Source organism: Rhinopithecus roxellana, chromosome 10 (assembly GCF_007565055.1).
Source record: "Rhinopithecus roxellana isolate Shanxi Qingling chromosome 10, ASM756505v1, whole genome shotgun sequence".
In the NCBI taxonomy this organism is placed as follows: domain Eukaryota; kingdom Metazoa; phylum Chordata; class Mammalia; order Primates; family Cercopithecidae; genus Rhinopithecus; species Rhinopithecus roxellana.
In genome coordinates, this window is record NC_044558.1 from 7,797,101 (window position 1) to 7,816,317 (window position 19,217).

General features: G+C 45.0%; 1 protein-coding gene across 4 annotated transcripts in view; it reads left to right on the forward strand.

The window, feature by feature from the left end:
- Positions 1-19,217, forward strand: part of CCDC77 (coiled-coil domain containing 77) — a 41,716-nt gene that overhangs the window by 19,057 nt on the left and 3,442 nt on the right. For all 4 annotated transcript variants that reach the window (XM_030939723.1, XM_030939725.1, XM_030939724.1 and 1 more), the window contains 6 exons: positions 763-905; positions 7,840-7,936; positions 9,721-9,793; positions 11,298-11,386; positions 12,650-12,798; positions 18,363-18,582. In XM_030939723.1, the coding sequence (XP_030795583.1) occupies positions 763-905; positions 7,840-7,936; positions 9,721-9,793; positions 11,298-11,386; positions 12,650-12,798; positions 18,363-18,582 (771 nt within the window). The remainder of the gene's footprint in view (positions 1-762; positions 906-7,839; positions 7,937-9,720; positions 9,794-11,297; positions 11,387-12,649; positions 12,799-18,362; positions 18,583-19,217) is intronic.

The following is a 19,217-nucleotide window of genomic DNA, read 5'->3' on the forward strand; positions in this document are numbered from 1 at the left end:
GAGACGGAGTCTTGCTCTGTCGCCCAGGCAAGAGTGCAGTGGCACGATCTCGGCTCACTGTAAGCTCCGCCTCCCGGGTTCACGCCATTCTCCTGCCTCAGCCTCCCGAGTAGCTGGGACTACGGGCGCCGCCACCACGCCCGGCTAAATTTTTGTATTTTTAGTAGAGACGGGGTTTCACCGTATTAGCCAGGATGGTCTCGATCTCCTGACCTCGTGATCTGCCCACCTCAGCCTCCCAAAGTGCTGGGATTACAGGCGTGAGCCACCGCACCCAGCCTCATCCTGTAGCTTTTAAACTCCAGTCAAGGCCGGGCATGGTGGCTCGTGCCTTTAATCCCAGTACTTTGGGAGGCCGAGGCGGGTGGATCACTTGAGGTCAGGAGTTTGAGACCAGCCTGCCCAACGTGGCGAAACCCCGTCTCTACTAAAAATACAAAAATTAGCTGGGCATGGTGGCATGCACCTGTATGTAATCTCAGCTACTCGTGAGGCTGAGGCACGAGAATCACCTAGAAGGTGGAGGTTACAGTGAGCTGAGATTGTGCCACTGCACTCCAGCCTGGGCAACAGAGCAAGACTTGGTCTCAATAAATAAATAAAATCCAGTCTATACATGCCTATTGCTGTCATTTGAATTCTGTATTGGCGAAATTACTTATTCTGGAATATTTCTAAATGAGTAGACTCCTCCCTATCCAGTGAGAGATACTTCACTGAAGCCCAGTGTCTTTCAGCTATCTTATTGTGGTTTTTTTGCAGCATAAACTTGAATGTGATTTGCAGCAGAGGGAGGAAGAGATTGCTGAACTGCAGAAAGCTCTAAGTGACATGCAGGTCTGCCTCTTCCAAGAACGGGAACATGTTTTACGCCTCTACTCAGAAAATGACAGACTGAGAATCAGGTACCAAACAGGAGAAGGGAAATGTTGGAGTTATAACTTTAAATTACTTTTATTTTATTTATGTATTTATGTATTTATGTATTTATTTATTTTGAGACAGTCTCCATTGCCCAGGCTGGAGTACAGTGGTGCTATCTCAGCTCACTGCAGCCTCCGCCTCCTGGGTCAAGCGATTCTCATGCCTCAGCCTCTCAAGTAGCTGGGACCACGGGTGTGCGCTGCAACACCTGGCTAATTTTTGTATTTTTGTAGAGATGGGGTTTTGCCCTGTCAGCCAGGCTGGTCTTGAACTCCTGGCCCACCTCAGCCTCCCAAAGTGTTGGGATTACAAGCGTGAACCACCATGCCCAGGCCTTTAAATTACTTTTAGAAAGATGCATTTCTCTACATTAATTCTCTTAGGTTGTATTCCCTAGGAAATGGACTCTGAGATGGAGATTTGCCTTCAGGGCAGTTACTGGAGAAGCTCTCTGGAATAATAGCTATGAGCAGATTTGGGCAGAGGTAGAATACGAATGGATGCAATGGTAACAGAAGCCTTAGCCAACCCCATAGGGAGCACTAAGGATAGGGTGGTCTTTCGGCCGCAAAGGACTCAGACTTTTGTGTCCCCCCATTGACCAGTCATAGAATGCAGGCTGTCCCCAGGGAGGGTGTGTAAACTTGGGAGAGGAAGCCCCCTTCAGCCAAGTGTAATTTTTAGAGAAGAGCTGAGCTCCTGGGAGATAAATGTCGCGATCATGAGGGGGAATCTGAGCGGTACACTACATGTTCCCTTACAGTGCACTTCTGTGTGTGTGCTGGGAGTGGGAGGGGAAAATACCCATAACTGAAAGTTTACCATTGCAGCCGTCTGAAGTGCACGGTTCAGTGGCATTAAGTATATTCACATTGTTGCACCACTGTCACCAGCGTTGAACTCTAGAGCATTTTCATATTCCTAAACTGAAATTGTATACCATTCAACAGTAACTCCCACCTCCCCGTTACCCCAGTTCCTGGAACACGCCATTCTACTTTTCGACTCTATGAATTTGACTATTTTAGGTACCTCACGTAAGTGGAATCATACAATGTTTGTTATGTCAGGCTTATTTCACTTAGCATAGTGTCTTCAAGGGTCATCCATGTTGTAGCGTGTGTCAGAATTTTCTTGCTTTTCAAGACTGAACCATATTCCGTTGTATGTACGTACCACATCTGGTTGGTCCATTCATCCGCCAGTGGATCTCAGCTCACTGTAACCTCCGCCTTCCAAACTGAAGCGATCCACCCCCCTCAGCCTCTGAGCAGCTGGGCCTACACGTGTGTACCAACATGCCTGGCTAATTGTTTTTGTAATTTTTGTAGAGACAGGGTTTTGCCGTTTTGCCTGGGCTGGTCTCCAACTTCCAAGCTCAAGTGATCTGTCTGCCTCAGCCTCCCAAGGTGCTAGGATTACAGGTGTGTGCTGCTGTGCCCGTCCGAGACCTTACTTTTAATTCTTTTATGTATATACCCAGAAGTAGATCATATGGTAGTTCTGTTTTTATTTTTTTGAGTAACTGCCATACTATTTTCTATAGTGGCTATACTATTTTATATTCCCACCAGCAGTGCACAAGGGTTTGAGTTTCTCCACATTCTTACCAATACCTGTTATTTTCTTTTTTTTTTTTCCTTTAAGCCTTTTTTTTTTTTTCTTTTTTGAGACAGGGTCTCACCCAAGCTGGAGTGCAGTGGCATAGTAACCGTCTTACTATCAAATAAACAGAAACACCTTACAGGTGTGAGGGAGTCTCATTGTGGTTTTGATTTGCATCTTAAAATCTCAAACGTCTTTCCTGTGCCGTTTATATATCTTCTTTAGAGAAGTGTCAATTCGGATGTTTTGCCCATTTTAATAACTGGGTTGTTTTTCTTGTTGTTGAGACAGGGTCTCGCTCTGTCACCCAGGCTACAGTGAGTGGCGTGATCATGGCTCATTGCAACCTCTGTCTGCCGGGCTCAAGCTCTCCTCCCATGTCAGCCTCCCAAGTAGCTGGGAATACAGGCATGTGCCACTACGCCTGGCTAATTTGTGTATTTTTAGTAGAGTCGGAGTTTCGCTGTGTTGCCCAGGCTGGTCTCAAACTCCTGAGCTCAAGTGATCCTCCCACCTCACCCTCCCAAAGTGTGGAGATTACAGATGTGAGCCACCGTGCCTGGCCATAGAAGTTCTTTATATATTCTGGATACTAAACCTTTATTAGATATACAGATACATGCAAATATTTTCTCCTATTCCATAGATTGCCTTTTTATTTTCTCCTTTTTTTTTTTTTTTTTTTAAGAGGCAGAGTATCACTCTGTCAACCAGGGTGATCCTCCTGCCTTAGCCTCTGGAGTAGCCGGGACTATAGGCGTGCACCACTATGCCTGGCTAATTTATTTTCTTTTTTTCATTTTTTTGTAGAGACAGGAGGGTCTCACTATATTCCTCAGGCTGGTCTTAAACTTCTGGCCTCAAGGGATCCTCCTGCCTCAGCCTCCCAAAGGAGTGAGCCACCATGCCGAGCAAGGAGTTTTTAATTTTATGAAGTTCAGTTTATGTATTTTTTTTCTTTTGTTGCTTCTGCTTTTGGTATCACATCGAAGAAATCATTGCCAAATTCATTGTCAGAAAGCTTTTCTCCTATGTTTTCTTCTGAAACTTTTATTATTTTAGCTCTTATGTCTAGGTCTTTGATCCATTTTGAGTTAATTTTCGAATATAGCATTAGGTAAGGTTCCAACTTCATTCTTTTGCATGTGGATGTCCAGTTTTCTCAACATCATTTGTTGAAAAGACTTAGCCACGTGGTTTCTTTATTATTATTATTATTTTTTTTTTTTTTTAATTTTGAGACAGAGTCTTGCTCAGTCACCCAGACTGGAATGTAGTGGCATGATCTCCGCTCACTGCAACCTCCGCCTCCCGGGCTCACGTGATCTCACCTGCCTCATCCTTCCAAGTAGCTGGTACTACAGATATGAGCCAACACACCTGACTAATTTTTTGTGGAGACAGGGTTTTTCCATGTTGCCCAGGCTGGTCTTGAACTCCTGAGCTCAAGCAGTCTGCCCTCCTCAGCCTCCCAAAGTGCTGGGATTTCAAGTGTGAGCCACTGTGCCCAGCCTTGCCACATGGTTTTTTTGGTGTCCCATGGTCAGGTGCTCCATTTTTAGCAGGATCTAGTAGCATGGCAGAAGCTGGTTTTCAAATGTGACGTCATTCTCAGCTGTAGACAGCATGGTCTTTCTGCAGATTCTCAGAGGGTCTGTCACGATTCTTGTAGTGTTGCTTGCCGTAAACTCTGGTTGGTGCCTTGTGCCACCACAGACACCATAGGATCTGCCATGTCATATGTCCCAAGCAGCAGAGCGTCCTTTCAACTCTGGGCCGCACTGAAAGCTCGCCTTCTGTGTCAGTTGGTATGTGGGTCAGAGCAGTATTCCAAAATACAGACTATGTTGTCTTCAGAACATGAAGACTCCTTTCAGGCATTATGCTTCCTTCTCGGTGTAGCAGGTACCAGATGAAATAATTTGATCTTTACTTCGGAGGGAATATCCTGGCATGCCTAGATCACAGCCTTAAAAACTTCACTGATGTACTTCGTAAGGTTCATCTCCAACCCTCTGGAACACACATATCTTACCAAAGGTTCCAGTGCACTTGCTGTTTCTTGTTCATGCAGTCTGATTTAATGCAATATCATCAGTAGTGAGCTCCTGGCAATCTGTGGAGTAGCCAGATCCAGATTCTTTTTTGTTTGTTTTCATTTGTTTGTTTGTTTGTTTTTGAGATGGAGTCTTATTCTGTCACCCAGGCTGGAGTGCAGTGACGTGATCTTGGCTCACTGCAACCTCTGCCTCCTGGATTCAAGTGATTCTCCTGCCTCAGCCTCCCAAGTAGCTGGGACTACAGGTGTGCATTACCATGCCCAGCTAATTTTTGTACTTTTTAGTAGAGATGGGGTTTCACCATCTTGGACAGGCTGGTCTCGAACTCCTGACCTTGTGGTCCACCTGCCTCAGCCTCCCAAAGTGCTGGGATTACAGGTATGAGCCACCACGATGGCCCAGATTCTTTTATACTGTATTGACAGAGAGTAAAAGCATTAACATGGCCTTGGGGAAGACTAGAAACGTTGTCCACATCAGAACTGCCTCTGGTCTTTTGAGAGGTAGGAAGGAATGCATTTGCCTAATTACTCGCCACTTACCATGTGCCTGAGGCTAAGTAATTCTGTTCTAGCAAAGGTCCTACACCTGGCACCATGACTAAACTTGGGGCCTACTTGGTGGTAGTCTGATGTTATCCCCAGAATCCACCTGGTTTTGTATAGGTCAAACTGAGGAATGAAACGAGGCTTTGGTAAGGACCTCCACTCTGCATTCTTTAGATCTTTATTGATCATCTTGACTGGGTAGGGAGGGGCAGTTTCAGAGGCTTTCACTTAGCTTACCCCAGAAGCCAAGAAGCTAATTTGGAGGTACTGCCCCCACCTAGTGTGTCCATTTTAATCATTTGGAAACTGAAGAAATGACCATTGATTTGGTGGATCAATAGACCTGCTGTGAGCTGGACGTGCCCAAATTCCATTTATTCCACGGTCCCCACACGCCCCAGTGCCACGATGATGCTTCAGGTTATCTGGTATCAGTGTCAGCTCAGACCCTGTATCCAGCAATCCTTAAAATGCCCAGGTCGTCCCTTTTTCACAGTGTATAGTTACTTGAATAAATGGCTGTAGACCCTTTAGAGGATGTGAGGAATCATTACCATGAATATCTACTCTGTGGTGTCACAAGGTCTTACCTTCTAGGAGTTCGAGCCTCTTTTTTTGTTTTTTTTGAGACGAAGTCTTGCTCTGCCGCCCAGGCTGGAGTGCTGTGGCCGGCTCTCAGCTCACTGCAAGCTCCGCCTCCCGTGTTCACGCCATTCTCCTGCCTCAGCCTCCCAAGTAGCTGGGACTACAGGCGCCCGCCTCGTCGCCCAGCTAGTTTTTTTTGTATTTTTTAGTAGAGACGGGGTTTCAGCGTATTAGCCAGGATGGTCTCGATCTCCTGACCTCGTGATCCGCCCGTCTCGGCCTCCCAAAGTGCTGGGATTACAGGCTTGAGCCACCGCGCCCGGCCGAGCCTCTTCTTTAGGTAATTGTCGCTAGGACTTAAAACTGACTTGATGCCGGGCGCGGTGGCTCACGCCTGTAATCCTAGCACTTTGGGTGGCTGAGGCGGGCAGATCACGAGGTCAGGAGTTCAAGACCAGCCTGGCTAACATGGTGAAACCCCATCTCTACTAAAAATGCAAAAATTAGCTGGGCATGGTGGCGCACACCTGCAGTCCCAGCTACTCGGGAGACTGAAGCAGGAGAATTGCTTGAACTCAGGAGACGGAGGTTGTGGTGAGCCGAGATGGTGCCATTGCACTCCAGCCTGGGTGACAGCGAGACTTTGTCTCAAAAACAAAACAAAACAAAACAAAACAAACAAAAAAAAAAACGGACTTGGGCCTGAAAAATGAGTCAGAGATTGTGATTTTGTATGGGGTGCAGCCCTCAGCCTCTTTTCCATCTTTGACTTATCTTTTATTGTTTAAGCTATGCTCTGTTGACTACCCATCTCCCTTGCTGCGAGAAACGCCATGTTCTGTAAACCATCTCCATGTCACTGGCTCTGAAATCCCCTTTTATGTTTTCTTAAATTAATTAATTTTTTTTTTTTTGAGACAGAATCTTGTTCTGTCACCCAGGCCGGAGTGCAGTGGTGCAATCTTGGCTCACTGCAACCTCCACCTCCCAGGTTCAAGCGATTCTTGTGCCCAGCTAATTTTTGCATTTTAGTAGAGACCGGGGTTTCACCATGTTGGCCAGGCTGCTCTCGAACTCCTGACCTCAGGTGATCTGCCTGCCTCGGCCCAGAGTGCTGGGATTATAGGCATGAGCCACCACACCAAGCCCGAAATCCCTTTTTAGCGTTTGCTTCCTTGGTGCAGTCCAGAGTAAGCTATCTTAGGTTGAGTTCTCTGGGAAACAGACTGTGCAGTGGAGATTTGCTTGCAGGAATTTTATTGGGAAGTGAGGGAACTCGAACTGGGACTCAGTTGCAGCAGGCCTCGTCCAGCACCACACCGCAGGGGTCTCTGAAGCTGCGATTGCTCTTCAGAGATATCCTGAACTGAGGCAAGGGGATTGGATTTTTGTGTTCCCTCATTGACCAGGCACTGGATATAGGCTGTCCCTGAGGAATGGGACGCCGTTCCCTTGGCTGGAGATTCAACTACAAGCTATCAGCGAGTAGCGTTCCTGGCAAATGGCAGAACGAGCCATCAGCCCTGGAGAGGCAGACCGGAGCAGTGCCCCTCAGCAGCGGCTACAGTTCCCTTTTAGAATTAGCTGAGAAGGGCCGGGCGCGGTGGCTCACGCCTGTCATCCCAGCACTTTGGGAGGCCGAGACGCGCGGATCACGAGGTCAGGAGATGGAGACCATCCTGGCGAACACGGTGAAACCCCGTCTCTACTAAAAATACATAAAAAAAAGACAAGCCGGGCGAGGAGGCGGCACCTGTGGTCGCAGCTACACGGGAGGCTGAGGCAGGAGAATGGCGTGAACCCGGGAGGCGGAGCTTGCAGTGAGTGGAGATCGCGCCACCGCACTCCAGCCTGGGCAGCAGAGCGAGACTCCGTCTCAGAAAAAAAAGAATTAGCTGAGAAGTGCCCTGGCCCCTTTTCTCTGAATGGAAATACCTGATGTTTTACAAAGTAGAGCTAAAGTCTAGATACATAACTATTCAATTTTAATTTGAGGTTACTGTTTTCATTTGAGGTTACTATTGTTTAAAAGAAATAGACGGGAGATCCTTTAAACAGCAAGGGTTACTTACTTGGGACATTGATTAATATGTGCTTGCTTTCCATGAGAATTGCAGGGAGCTAGAAGACAAGAACAAGATTCAGAATCTCTTGGCTCTTGTGGGAACAGACGCTGGAGAAGTGACCTATTTTTGTAAGGAGCCTCCTCACAAAGTAAGTAATCTTGGTGGAGCATGGTGAGTGTGGCTTCACAAATCACAGGCTAGGGCCCATCACCAGAAGAACGTTAGTATTCGCTAGAGAAGGCAGGTGGAGAATTAGCCATCATAGTGCCTTGTTTGCCTGAGTTGTTAAAGCATTTTTCTTCAAAAACCTCAGGAAGTAGCATCGTTTACCCCCATTTCACTGTGTAGAAACCTGAAACACAGAGAGGGGTGGCTGTTTAAGCTGAGACAGAGAGGAAAGCAGGAGCAGACTGTGCGTGGGAGAAAGTTTTGATGCTTAAGTTTCTTTTTTAAATCTTTGTTTATACTGATTACAAATGATATCCATGGTCTTTATTAAAAACAAAAACAGAGTATAGTAATCTATCATCTAAAAGTGGCAGCTTCTCATAATCCTAGACCCCAGAGATAATCCACTGTTAATACTTTGGTATATATACCTCCATTTCTTTTTCCATTCCTGTAGAAATAGTTATGTGTTTGTGTATACTATTTCTATTTTTTCACTTCTATAAACAGTTCCTGAGCATTTTTATACGTATCTGTACATGTATACTTCTATTTCCTGAAGGTCCTTGGCCAAGAGCTACTTTTTTTTTTTTTTTTTTTTTTGAGACAAAGTCTCATTCTGTTACATAGGTTGGAGTGCAATGCGCAATCTCAGCTTACTACAACCTCCGCCTCCCAGTCTCAAGCACTCCTCCCACCTCAGCCTCCCAAGCAGCTGGGGCTACAGGTGTGCACCACCACGTCCAGCTAATTTTTGTATTTTTTGTAGAGATGGGGTTTCACCATGTTGCCCAGGCTGGTCTGGAACTCCTAAGCTCAAGCAGTCTGCCCGCGTCGGCCTGCCAAAGTGCTGGGATTACAGGCATGAGCCACCACACCCGCCAAAGAGCTGCTTTTTAAAAAATAAATAAATAAAAACAATTTAGAGCTGAGGTCTTGATATGTTGCCCAGGCTGGACTCACACTTCTGGGCTTAAGCACCATCCTTCCAAGTAGCCGGAACTACAGGGGTGCACCAGTGTGTCCCAAGCTGTTCTTGGTTTTGTTTTTAATCATATATTACCAAATAGCCCTGGAATTTTATTTATGTATTTATTTATTTATTTTTCAAGACGGAGTTTCACTCTTGTCACCCAGGCTGGAGTGCAATGGTGCGATCTCGGCTCACCACAACCTCCGCCTCCTGGGTTCAAATGATTCTCCTGCCTCAGCCTCCCGAGTAGCTGGGATTACAGGCATGCACCACCATGCCTGGCTAATTTTGTATTTTTAGTAGTGATGGGGTTTCTCCATGTTGGTCAGGCTGGTCTAGAACTCCCGACCTCAGGTGATCTGCCCCCCCCCCACCTCCCAAATTGCTGGGATTACAGGCGTGAGCCACCATGCCCGGCCTTATTTTTATTTTTTTTAGAAACAAAGTCTCATTCTGTTGCCCAGGTTGGAGTGCAATGGAGCGATCATAGCTCACTGCAGCCTTGAGCTCCTGGGCTCAAGCGACCCTCCCACCTTAGCCTCCTGAGTAGCGGGGACCACGGGCACATGCCACCACACCCGGCCAACTTTTTTAAGTTTATATTGTCAACACAGGGTTTTATCCGGTTTGTTACTTTGCCTGTGTGGTCTCTCATATGCATGACATCCTTATATAATCATATCAGTTTTGACAGATTTAACTTACAGCCTTCAATCTACAGAACTAAGGCTGAAAAATAAAATATTACGTTTATAGGAAGGCTACTTCAATACCAGTGTTTGCTTCCTTAGGTCACCATTCTCCAAAGGACTATCCAGGCTGTAGGGGAACGTGAGCAGAATGAATCTTCAGCTTTCAAAGCAGGTAACAAACATATAACCCATTAGAAATTCTCATCAATGCAGAATAGAAAATCACAGGGCAGGCCGGGTGCGGTAGCTCACACCTGTAATCCCAGCACTTTGGGAGGCTGAGGTGGGTGGATAACCTGAGGTCAGGAGGTCGAGACCAGCCTGGCCAACATGGCAAAACTGATGTAAACACAAAAAATTAGCCAGGCATGGTGGCAGGTGCCTGTAATCCCAGTTGTTTGGGAGGCTGAGGCAGGAGCATTGCTTGAACCTGGGAGGCGGAGGTTGCAGTGAGTCGAGGTCACACCAATGCACAACAGAGCGAGACTCTGTCTCAAACAAAAAGCACAGTGCACACAATTGGAAATGTTTTCCCTACTGTACAGTGATAATTGATGTTCATAATGATGCCTTTGGTGGTCTAATGTCTTAATGAGCTTCTTGAACCATCCAAGAAATTAAATTTTGCTCAGTTCAATTGTGTCTTTTTGTTTTGTTTTGTTTTGAGATGGAGTTTTGCTCTTGTTGCCCAGGCTGGAGTGCAGTGGCGTGATCTCCGCTCACTGCAGCCTCTGTCTCCCAGATTCAAGTGATTCTCCTACCTCAGCCTCCCGAATAGCTGGGATTACAGGCACGCACCCCATACCTGGCTAATTTTGTATTTTTAGTAGAGAGGGAGTTTCTCCATGTTAGGCTGGTCTCGAGCTCCCAATCTCAGGTGATCCACCTACCTTGGCCTCCCAAAGTGCTGGGATTACAGGCGTGAGCCACCGCACCCAGCGTGCTTAGTTCAATTTTTAACTTTCCTTATCTTTAAAATAACCTTGTCTTTTGAAAATTGTGTGATATGTCGTAACCAAAATGTTTAAGTTTTGTTTTTCTTATTCCTTATTCTGTTTGATTGATTGGTTGATTGAGACAGGCTCTGTCGCCCAGGCTGCAGTACAGTGGTATGAGCTGGTTTTCTGTAACCTTGAACTCTTGGACTCAAGTGACCCTCCCACCTCAATCTCCTGAGTAGCTGGGATGACAGGCATACGACAGCCACCACACCTGGCTAATTTATTGTATTTTACTTTATTTTGTGTAGGGAGGGGTTCTCACTGTGTCACTCAGGCTGGTTTTGAACTCTTGGCTTCAAGTGATTGTCCTGCTTTGGCCTCCCAAAGCACTGGGATTACAGGCATAAGCCACAACACCTGGCCTTATTCTGATTAAATAGTATCTTACTAAGAAAATAGACACAACTATTTTAGTGATTGATCCTAAGGAAAATTTAGTGGTTGATTCTGCCAGAAGATGAACAGGATTACTTAGGTGACATCTTGCAGAGTTCCCTGACAGAGATTCCTGTTTGAAAAGTTAAGCCCTGTAGTTACGATGTTTCCCTTTTTCTTCCTTTCCGTCCCTCACAGGTAAATGAATCTGAACTCCCCTGTGCGGGAAATGCTGACACTTCAATAGCAGACAGAAAAGCTGGGTAAAACCTTCTTGACAGATTTTGTTTTCTATTTTAGATCCTAAAATAAGCAAAAGAAGACCATCGAGAGAGAGAAAAGGAAGTTCTGAACATTACCAAAGAGACGTACAGACACTCATCCTGCAGGTAAAGAATGTAGTTTTGGCAGACCAAGATGGCTTTTATCCACAAGTTTGGCTTTATATAACATACCCTCAGTATCGTGTGATAAGTATCTCCTTGCACACAGGTTACATCTAAGCCTCATGTGATTGAGAAAATTGAGATTGTTCTTAATTTCCAAGAGCTTGTACTTTCAAACCATCCTTTTCTATTTGAACGTTCTAAAAGTGCTACTCTAAACCTTCAGTTCAATGTACTAAGCCCCGTCCACCAAAACCATTACAAGGTAAGAATCCCCTGGCCTAGGGACATACAGAGATTGCAGAGGGAAGCTCGTCTATGTTGACGGATCAACGTTTGGTGGTATATTCATTTCTTTAGTGCTTAGGTTCTACAGTCTAGGAAAGTAATGAACTATTCTCTTACCTCCTGGTTATTATGTGTCATTTGGAACCATGATTTTTCATCTAATTGCACTAAAGTTTCCGTCCTTACTGGGTTAAATCTCTGTTGATTTAAATGACAGTTTCTACCTTTGGCTAGTATCTCCATGTGGAGTCGTGATAGCCAGACACAGAGAAGGACATTACCTTATATTCATTTTGCTGTACTTTTTGAAACCAAAAACCAAGAGTCATTTTGCTTCTGGGCAGGAAGGGTGTCTTAAAGGGAGACAGTCAAGGGAGATAGTGAACAGGCAAAAATCACAGGGTAGGGGAAAGGATTTTGTAGCTTTGTTCGTGTGATGTAGATGCTGGGTTTCGTTTGAATGAAGAATCTGCTCTTGGATAGCCTGACCCCATTTATAAGACATTAAGAGAAACTGGGCCGGGCGTGGTAATGCCTGTAATCCCAGCACTTTGGGAGGCCGAGGCTAGATGATTGCTGGAGCCCAAAAGTCCGAGACCAGCCTGGACAACATAGTGAGATCCCATCTCTACAACCCAAAAGTTCCAGACCAGGCTGGACAACATAGTGAGATCCCATCTCTACAAAAAATAAAAATAAAATTAGCTGGGTGTGGTGGGACACACCTGTAGTCCTGGAGGCTGAGGCAGGGAGGACCGCTTGAGCCCATGGGGTTGAGGCTGCCGTGAGCTATGATCACGCCCCTTGCACTCCAGCCTGGGGGACAGAGCAAGACCTTGTCTTGAAATGTACAAGAGGATTAAGATTGAGATTTTTTTGTTTGTTTTTTAATTTTTCTGGAGAAAGGCTGACTTTTCCTAGGGGTATGAAGTAAGTGGAAGTAGGGTTGGATTCCTCACCCCTTTTTGGCCTGTCTAGGTGGAGGCACTGCAGGCTCAGCTGGGAGAACAGACCAAACTTGCTCGAGAACAAATTGAAGGGCTCATGGAGGATAGACGGATTCACCTCGAGGAAATACAAGTTCAGCACCAGAGAAGTCAGAACAAAATCAAAGAGCTAACCAAAAAGTGAGTGTCTAAGAAAGCTGTACCTAACAGGTATTTTATTTTTCTGAGTGACTTAAAAGTTAGCATTTTGTACTTGAACAACAGCGGGTCATAGAACTAAAGGGAACCTTGAAAAAACTGTCTTCCTCAGAAACCCCTGGCTTTCCATAGGTGAGTATCTCGCTTTTCCAGGCATGCTGTTGCAGAGCTGATGAGTATTTCATGTGCTCCTTTTAATCCACTGTGGTGTTTTCGCTTCTGGTGGTTAAGAAGTGTTTTTAGGCCGGGCTCACGCCTGTCATCGCTCATGCCTGGGCGACAGAGTGAGACCCTGTCTCAAAAAAAAGTGTTCTTTTACCCACTGATACACTGTCTGACTCAATGTCGTAGGCCATTTTCTTTTGTTTGCCCCCTCATGAATGTGGAAAACATGAGTTTACATATCTATACCAAAAACACTGCACACTCAGTATTTTAATCGGAACTCTGCCAGTGCTTTTATCTAGCGACGTGTTGTCCTTTTTGGCTTCTATGAAATCTCTGTCCCAAGAAAGGCAGGATTATATGTTTTTCTAACAGACTGAGTTGGCATAGTGTATTCTTGGTTATCAGAATACTCATATAGCTTTGGGATTTTGAATTGTAAATATCTATGATGTGTGAAACAGCACGATACATACTGTACGGTCTCAATCGCATAAAATGGGGTGTTGTGTCTGCACACACGCAGGAACTAGAGCATCCTGTAAACTTTACAGTTGATACACTGTAAAGTGCTTCTGATTGTGGATGACTTTGTTCTTTGCTTCTTGTGTGTTTCAGTTTCCTATAATGTACATACTTTTAAAACATAAAGGTGATTTTTAAAATCTGAAAAAATAAAAACAAAAAATGGCCAACTCTGTCCTCATTGTTTTTGTTCCTAACCTGCTTACCTTTCTTTACCTCTCTGCAGTCTGACTTCAGCCCCCCATTTTATCAAACACGCCCTTTCTGGGGTTACCGCTGACCTCTTAACTTTTATTTTTTTTTGGAGACTAAGTCTCGCTCTGTCGCCAGGCTGGAGTGCAGACGCTGATCCCAGCTCCCTGCAACCACCGCCTCGCAGGTTCAAGCGATTCTCCTGCCTCGGCCTTCCAAGTAGCTGGGATTATAGGCGCCGCCACCATACCCGGCTAATTTTGTAAATTTAGTAGAGACGGGGTTTCACCGTGTTAGCCAGGCTGATCTTGAACTCCCAACCTCTGGTGGTCCACCTGCCTCAGCCTCCCAAAGTGCAACGATTACAGGCATAAGCCACCACGCCCAGCCAACCTCTTTTTTTTTTTTTTTTGAGACGGAGTCTCGCCCTGTTGCTCAGGCTGGGGTGAGTGGCGCAATCTCGGCTCACTGCAAGCTCCGCTTCCCGGGTTCACGCTGTTCTCCTGCCTCAGCCTCCCGAGTGGCTGGGACTACAGGCGCCGCCACCATGCCCGGCTGATTTTTTGTATTTTCGGTAGAGACGGGGTTTCACAGTGTTAGCCAGGATGGTCTTGATCTCCTGACCTCGTGATCCACCCGCCTCGGCCTCCCAAAGTGCTGGGATTACAGGCGTGAGCCACTGCGCCCAGCCCTGGCCGACCTGTTAACTTCTGAGACCAGTTATATCTCTGTTCAGTCCTTATTATACGTAGTATCTTCTTGCATGTTTGGTGTCACTGATCAACCCCTCCTTGTAATTCATTTCCCTTGATTGCTGCAGCACCTGTCTTTCTTGGTTCTTCTACCCGTCTAACCCCTTCACCCTTTTGCCTGGTTCCAGTGGCCAGACCTATGCCATAAGGACATTCTCAGTTGAATGTGTTTGAGCATGTCAAATTTACCATTACTGAAACCACACTGTTTCTCCCAACAAATACTCCCATCCCCATCTCAAACCTACTACTTCTTTCTTCTTTTCATTTAGTTTCATGACATCACATGTATTCAGTTTCCCAGGCTTGAAACCACAGGATCATCTTCAGCTCTTAACTTTCTTATTCCTTAATTCCAAACCCTATGGATTGTGAGCCTAAAAACCTTCTCAAGTCCTTTCTCTGCTCTCTGATATAGGCAGTTCTACATGGATCACAGCATACACAAAAGCAAAGCTGTTTTTGATACTATAGAACTTGTGTTAACTTGTCAGAGCCCCATGATTTAGTACTTCCGTGTCTTATTCCTAGGAATGGTCCATACTTATGCAGGCTATGTGTAAATATCCCTGTAGTCCTTCTAATCATATAACCTGAAGTTAGCACTCAGGAAAGTATCTCCTCTCTGATTGTTTTGTTTTGTTTTTTCCAGTAAAGACAGGGTCTTACTCTGTTGCCCAGACTGGAGTGCAGTGGTGTGATCATAGCTCACTGCAGCCTTGAACTCCTGGGCTTGAGCAGTCCTCCTGCCTCAGCCTTCCAAGTAGCTAGGATTACAGGTGCATACCACCAAACCTGGCTTATTTTTATTATTTTTTGTAGAGATGGGGTCTCGCCTGTGTTGCCCAGGCTAGTCTCGAACTCCTGGCTTCAAGCAATCCTCTCACTTCAGCCTCCTAAAGCACTGAGATTACAGACATGAGCCACTGTGCCCAGCCCTGAACTCTCATTCTTAGTACATTAATTCAAACTCTATTCCTTTGTTTAAATTGTTCCTATTGCCGATCCTTTGTGTTCTTTTTTTTTTTTTTTTTTTTTTTGAGACAGAGTCTTGCTCTGTGGCCCAGGCTGGAGTGCAGTGGTGCAATCTCGGCTCACTGCAAGCTCCGCCTCCTGGGTTCACGCCATTCTCCTGCCTCAGCCTCCCAAGTAGCTGGGACTACAGGTGTCTGCCACCATGCCCGGCTAATTTATTTATTTATTTATTTTGTATTTTTAGGAGAGACGGGGTTTCGCCGTGTTAGCCCAGATGGTCTCGATCTCCTGACCTTGTGATTCACCCGCCTCAGCCTCCCAAAGTGCTGAGATTACAGGCGTGAGCCACCACGCCCAGGCTTTTGTGTTCTTATATCTTTCTCACTACTATGAATTAGTTCCTCTATTAGGAATTATCAACTGCTTAAAAATATTTGATAGTCTCCATTTACCTTATGATAAAGTCCTGATACCTTAGCATGAATTTTTAGGAACGTCATCATCTGACACCAAATAAACCTTCAGCCTCAGCTCCTCCCCTGTTGCTGTAGTTCACCTTGTGCATCAGCCAGACTAATTATAACAGCTGTTGTTCATCGGACATTTGTTATGCGGCAGCACCTTCTGACACTTCCTTCTTAGCAGAGACAGGGTTTCACCACGTTAGCCAGGCTGGTCTCGATCTCCCGACCTCAGGTGATCCGCCCACCTCAGCCTCCCAGAGTGTTGGGATTATAGGCGTGGGCCACCGCGCCCGGCCTGCTATGTTTCTTTTAACATAGTATAATGTGTTTGCATTTGGTCAGTATTTCTCCATCTGCATTTTTATTTTTAGTATTTTTGCACTTAAGTATATAGCATCTTGACTTTTCATTGGGTTTTGTTTTTAAGGGACAGATATTTTTCAAATTGTCACAGTAATTTGTAATTTTATATCTGTTTTCCAGAATATTAGTAACCTTCCTTGTTTAACATTATCTTCATATCTGAGCATGTGATCAGTTCCTTCCAGTAGACAGATCTTCCTAAGAAGAAATCCAAGGCCATTAATGACTGTCCTTCGGGTGTCACTTTCAAGCTACTTGTATTTTAACAAGCCCGTACTTTCCCAGTTTGAGATTGAGAACGTAATGTAAGAATAAAATAACTCATTGAAAGTGAGAGAGATCCGTGTGGTAACTGAATGAAATCTCTCTTTATATACGTGCACACATACATTCATCTTGTGACATTTACTGTGTGCTTGGCACTATGCTACCATTTTCCTCGTATCTGTGTGCACTTTTACTCATGAAAATAAGTGGATCTGACATTATTTGTTCAGTAGAAAACTGTAGTGATTGCTTCATGGTATTTAATACTCTTGCAAGCAGTTAGATCATTCAGTATAGCATTTTTCTAGGGGCTAATGTTAAACTGATGAGTTGCTAACTTCCAAGGACATTGTTTTTTAAAGATAGAAACATCGTCTATCCCTAAATTTCAGGAAAGCGTCATCAAGAATCTGTTAACTGCCTGTGTATATCCAGTACTTAGTATTATCCTTGACAATCTCATGGCATTGGAGCAAAAATAAGCAATAAGTAAGGTATATGCTTTCACTCAGGGTGGGAAAAAGTGCATGTTGACAGTTAAAATGTGACAGATGAGCAAGTGTTGAATTATAAGACAAGGGAACATTAACACTGGGATGGAATTTCAGAGAATGGAGGAATTAAAATAGGCTAAAGTTGTTGAAAACGACTTCGTACAGGAAGTTGATTTTTTAAGAAGGAGGCCAGGTGCAGCAGTTCCCACGTGTAATCCCAGTATTTTGGGAGGCTGGGGCGAGAGGATTGTATGAGCCCGGGAGTTCCAGACCGGACTAGCCTAGGGAACATAGCAAGACCCAGTCTCCACACACACAAAAAATTTTAATGAGCTGGCAAACGCCCTGGGAGGTGGTCCCAGCTGCTTAGGAGGCTGAGACAGAAGGATTGCTTGAGCCCAGGAGGTCAGGGCTGCTGTGAGCCGTGGTTGTGCCTCTGCACTCCAACCTAGGTGACAGAGCAAGACCCTGTCAAACACAAAAAGTTCTTTTTAAAATAAACAAAGGTGCACTCCAACCTAGGTAACAGAGCAAGACCCTGTCAAAAAAAAAAGTTCTTTTTAAAATAAACAAAGGATAAAATTTTGATACAGGCAGTTCTACATGGAGCACAGCATACACAAAAGCAAAGCTGTTTTTGATACTATAGAATTTGTATTAACTTGTCAGAACACCATGATTTAGTTCTTCCTTGTCTGATTCCTAGGAATGGTCCATACTTATGTAGGCTGTGTGTAAATATCCCTGTAGTCCTTCTAATCATCTAACCTGAAATGAGCACTCAGGGAAATGCCTGTAAAGACCAGTCTATGAACCAGTGAGCATGGGTAGATACGTTGTACTTTGCCCAGTAAAACCTGTAAGATTGCCAGTGATCAGATTTTTACAACTGCTAATTTTTTTTTTTTTTTTTTTTTTTTTTTTTTTTTTGAGACGGAGTCTCGCTCTGTCGCCCAAACTGGAGTGCAATGGCCGGATCTCAGCTCACTGCAAGCTCCGCCTCCCGGGTTCATGCCATTCTCCTGCCTCAGCCTCCCGAGTAGCTGGGACTACAGGCTCCCGCCACCTCACCCGGCTAGTTTTTTTCTATTTTTAGTAGAGACGGGGTTTCACCGTGTTAGCCAGGATGGTCTCCATCTCCTGACCTTGTGATCCGCCCGTCTCGGCCTCCCAAAGTGCTGGGATTACAGGCGTGAGCCACCGCGCCCGGCCTCAACTGCTAATATTTTACAAAATTTATATATTACACAATTTTAAAAAGAGCCATTCTCTTCCATTGTGGAATAATCCTTGCTTTCAGGTGTGCTGTGTGTGCATCCTCATGTCTGCGTTTGTACTTTCTTTCCTAGTCTTCACCACACCCAAGAGCTGCTCTATGAAAGCACCAAAGATTTTCTGCAACTCAGATCCGAAAACCAAAATAAAGAGAAGTCATGGATGCTTGAAAAAGATAATCTGATGTCAAAGATTAAGCAATACAGGGTGCAGTGTAAGAAGAAAGAAGATAAAATTGGAAAAGTGTTGCCTGTTATGCATGAGAGCCATCATGCTCAAAGTGAATATATTAAGGTAATGTCCTTAGGTCTTCAATAAGTTATTTATTTTTCTGGGAGAGTTGAAGGAATTCCAAAGAACCTACAGTTTGTAATGTAAAGTCCATTCAGTGCGGAAAGCTCTGGTAGCAGCTGCCTCAAGAACTAGTTTCGAAGAACAGCTGATCATTATAGCAACTTCGGGATTTAAAATATTAGCCTTGTTCACTCATTCGTTCATTCATTCATTCATTCATTCATTCATTCATTCATTCATTCAGCAAATACTTACTGCACTGCTGGCCGGGCACAGTGGCTCACGCCTGTAATCCCAGCACTTTGGGAGGCCGAGGCAGACAAATCACGAGGTCAGGAGTTCAAGACCAGCCTGGCCAACAATGGTGAAACCCCATCTCTGCTAAAAATACAAAACAAATTTAGCTGGGCGTGATGTTTTAGCTGGGGTGCCTGTATTCCAGCTACTTGGGAGGCTGAGGCAGGAGAATTGCTTGAACCCAGGAGGCAGAGGTTGCAGGGAGCTGAGACCACACCACTTCGCTGCAGCCCTGGTGACAGTGCGAGACTCCGTCTCACAAAAAACAAAAAACACAAATATTTACTGCACTCCGACTATGGGTTAGGCCCTAGAGTTACAGTAATCTAAACAAGGTC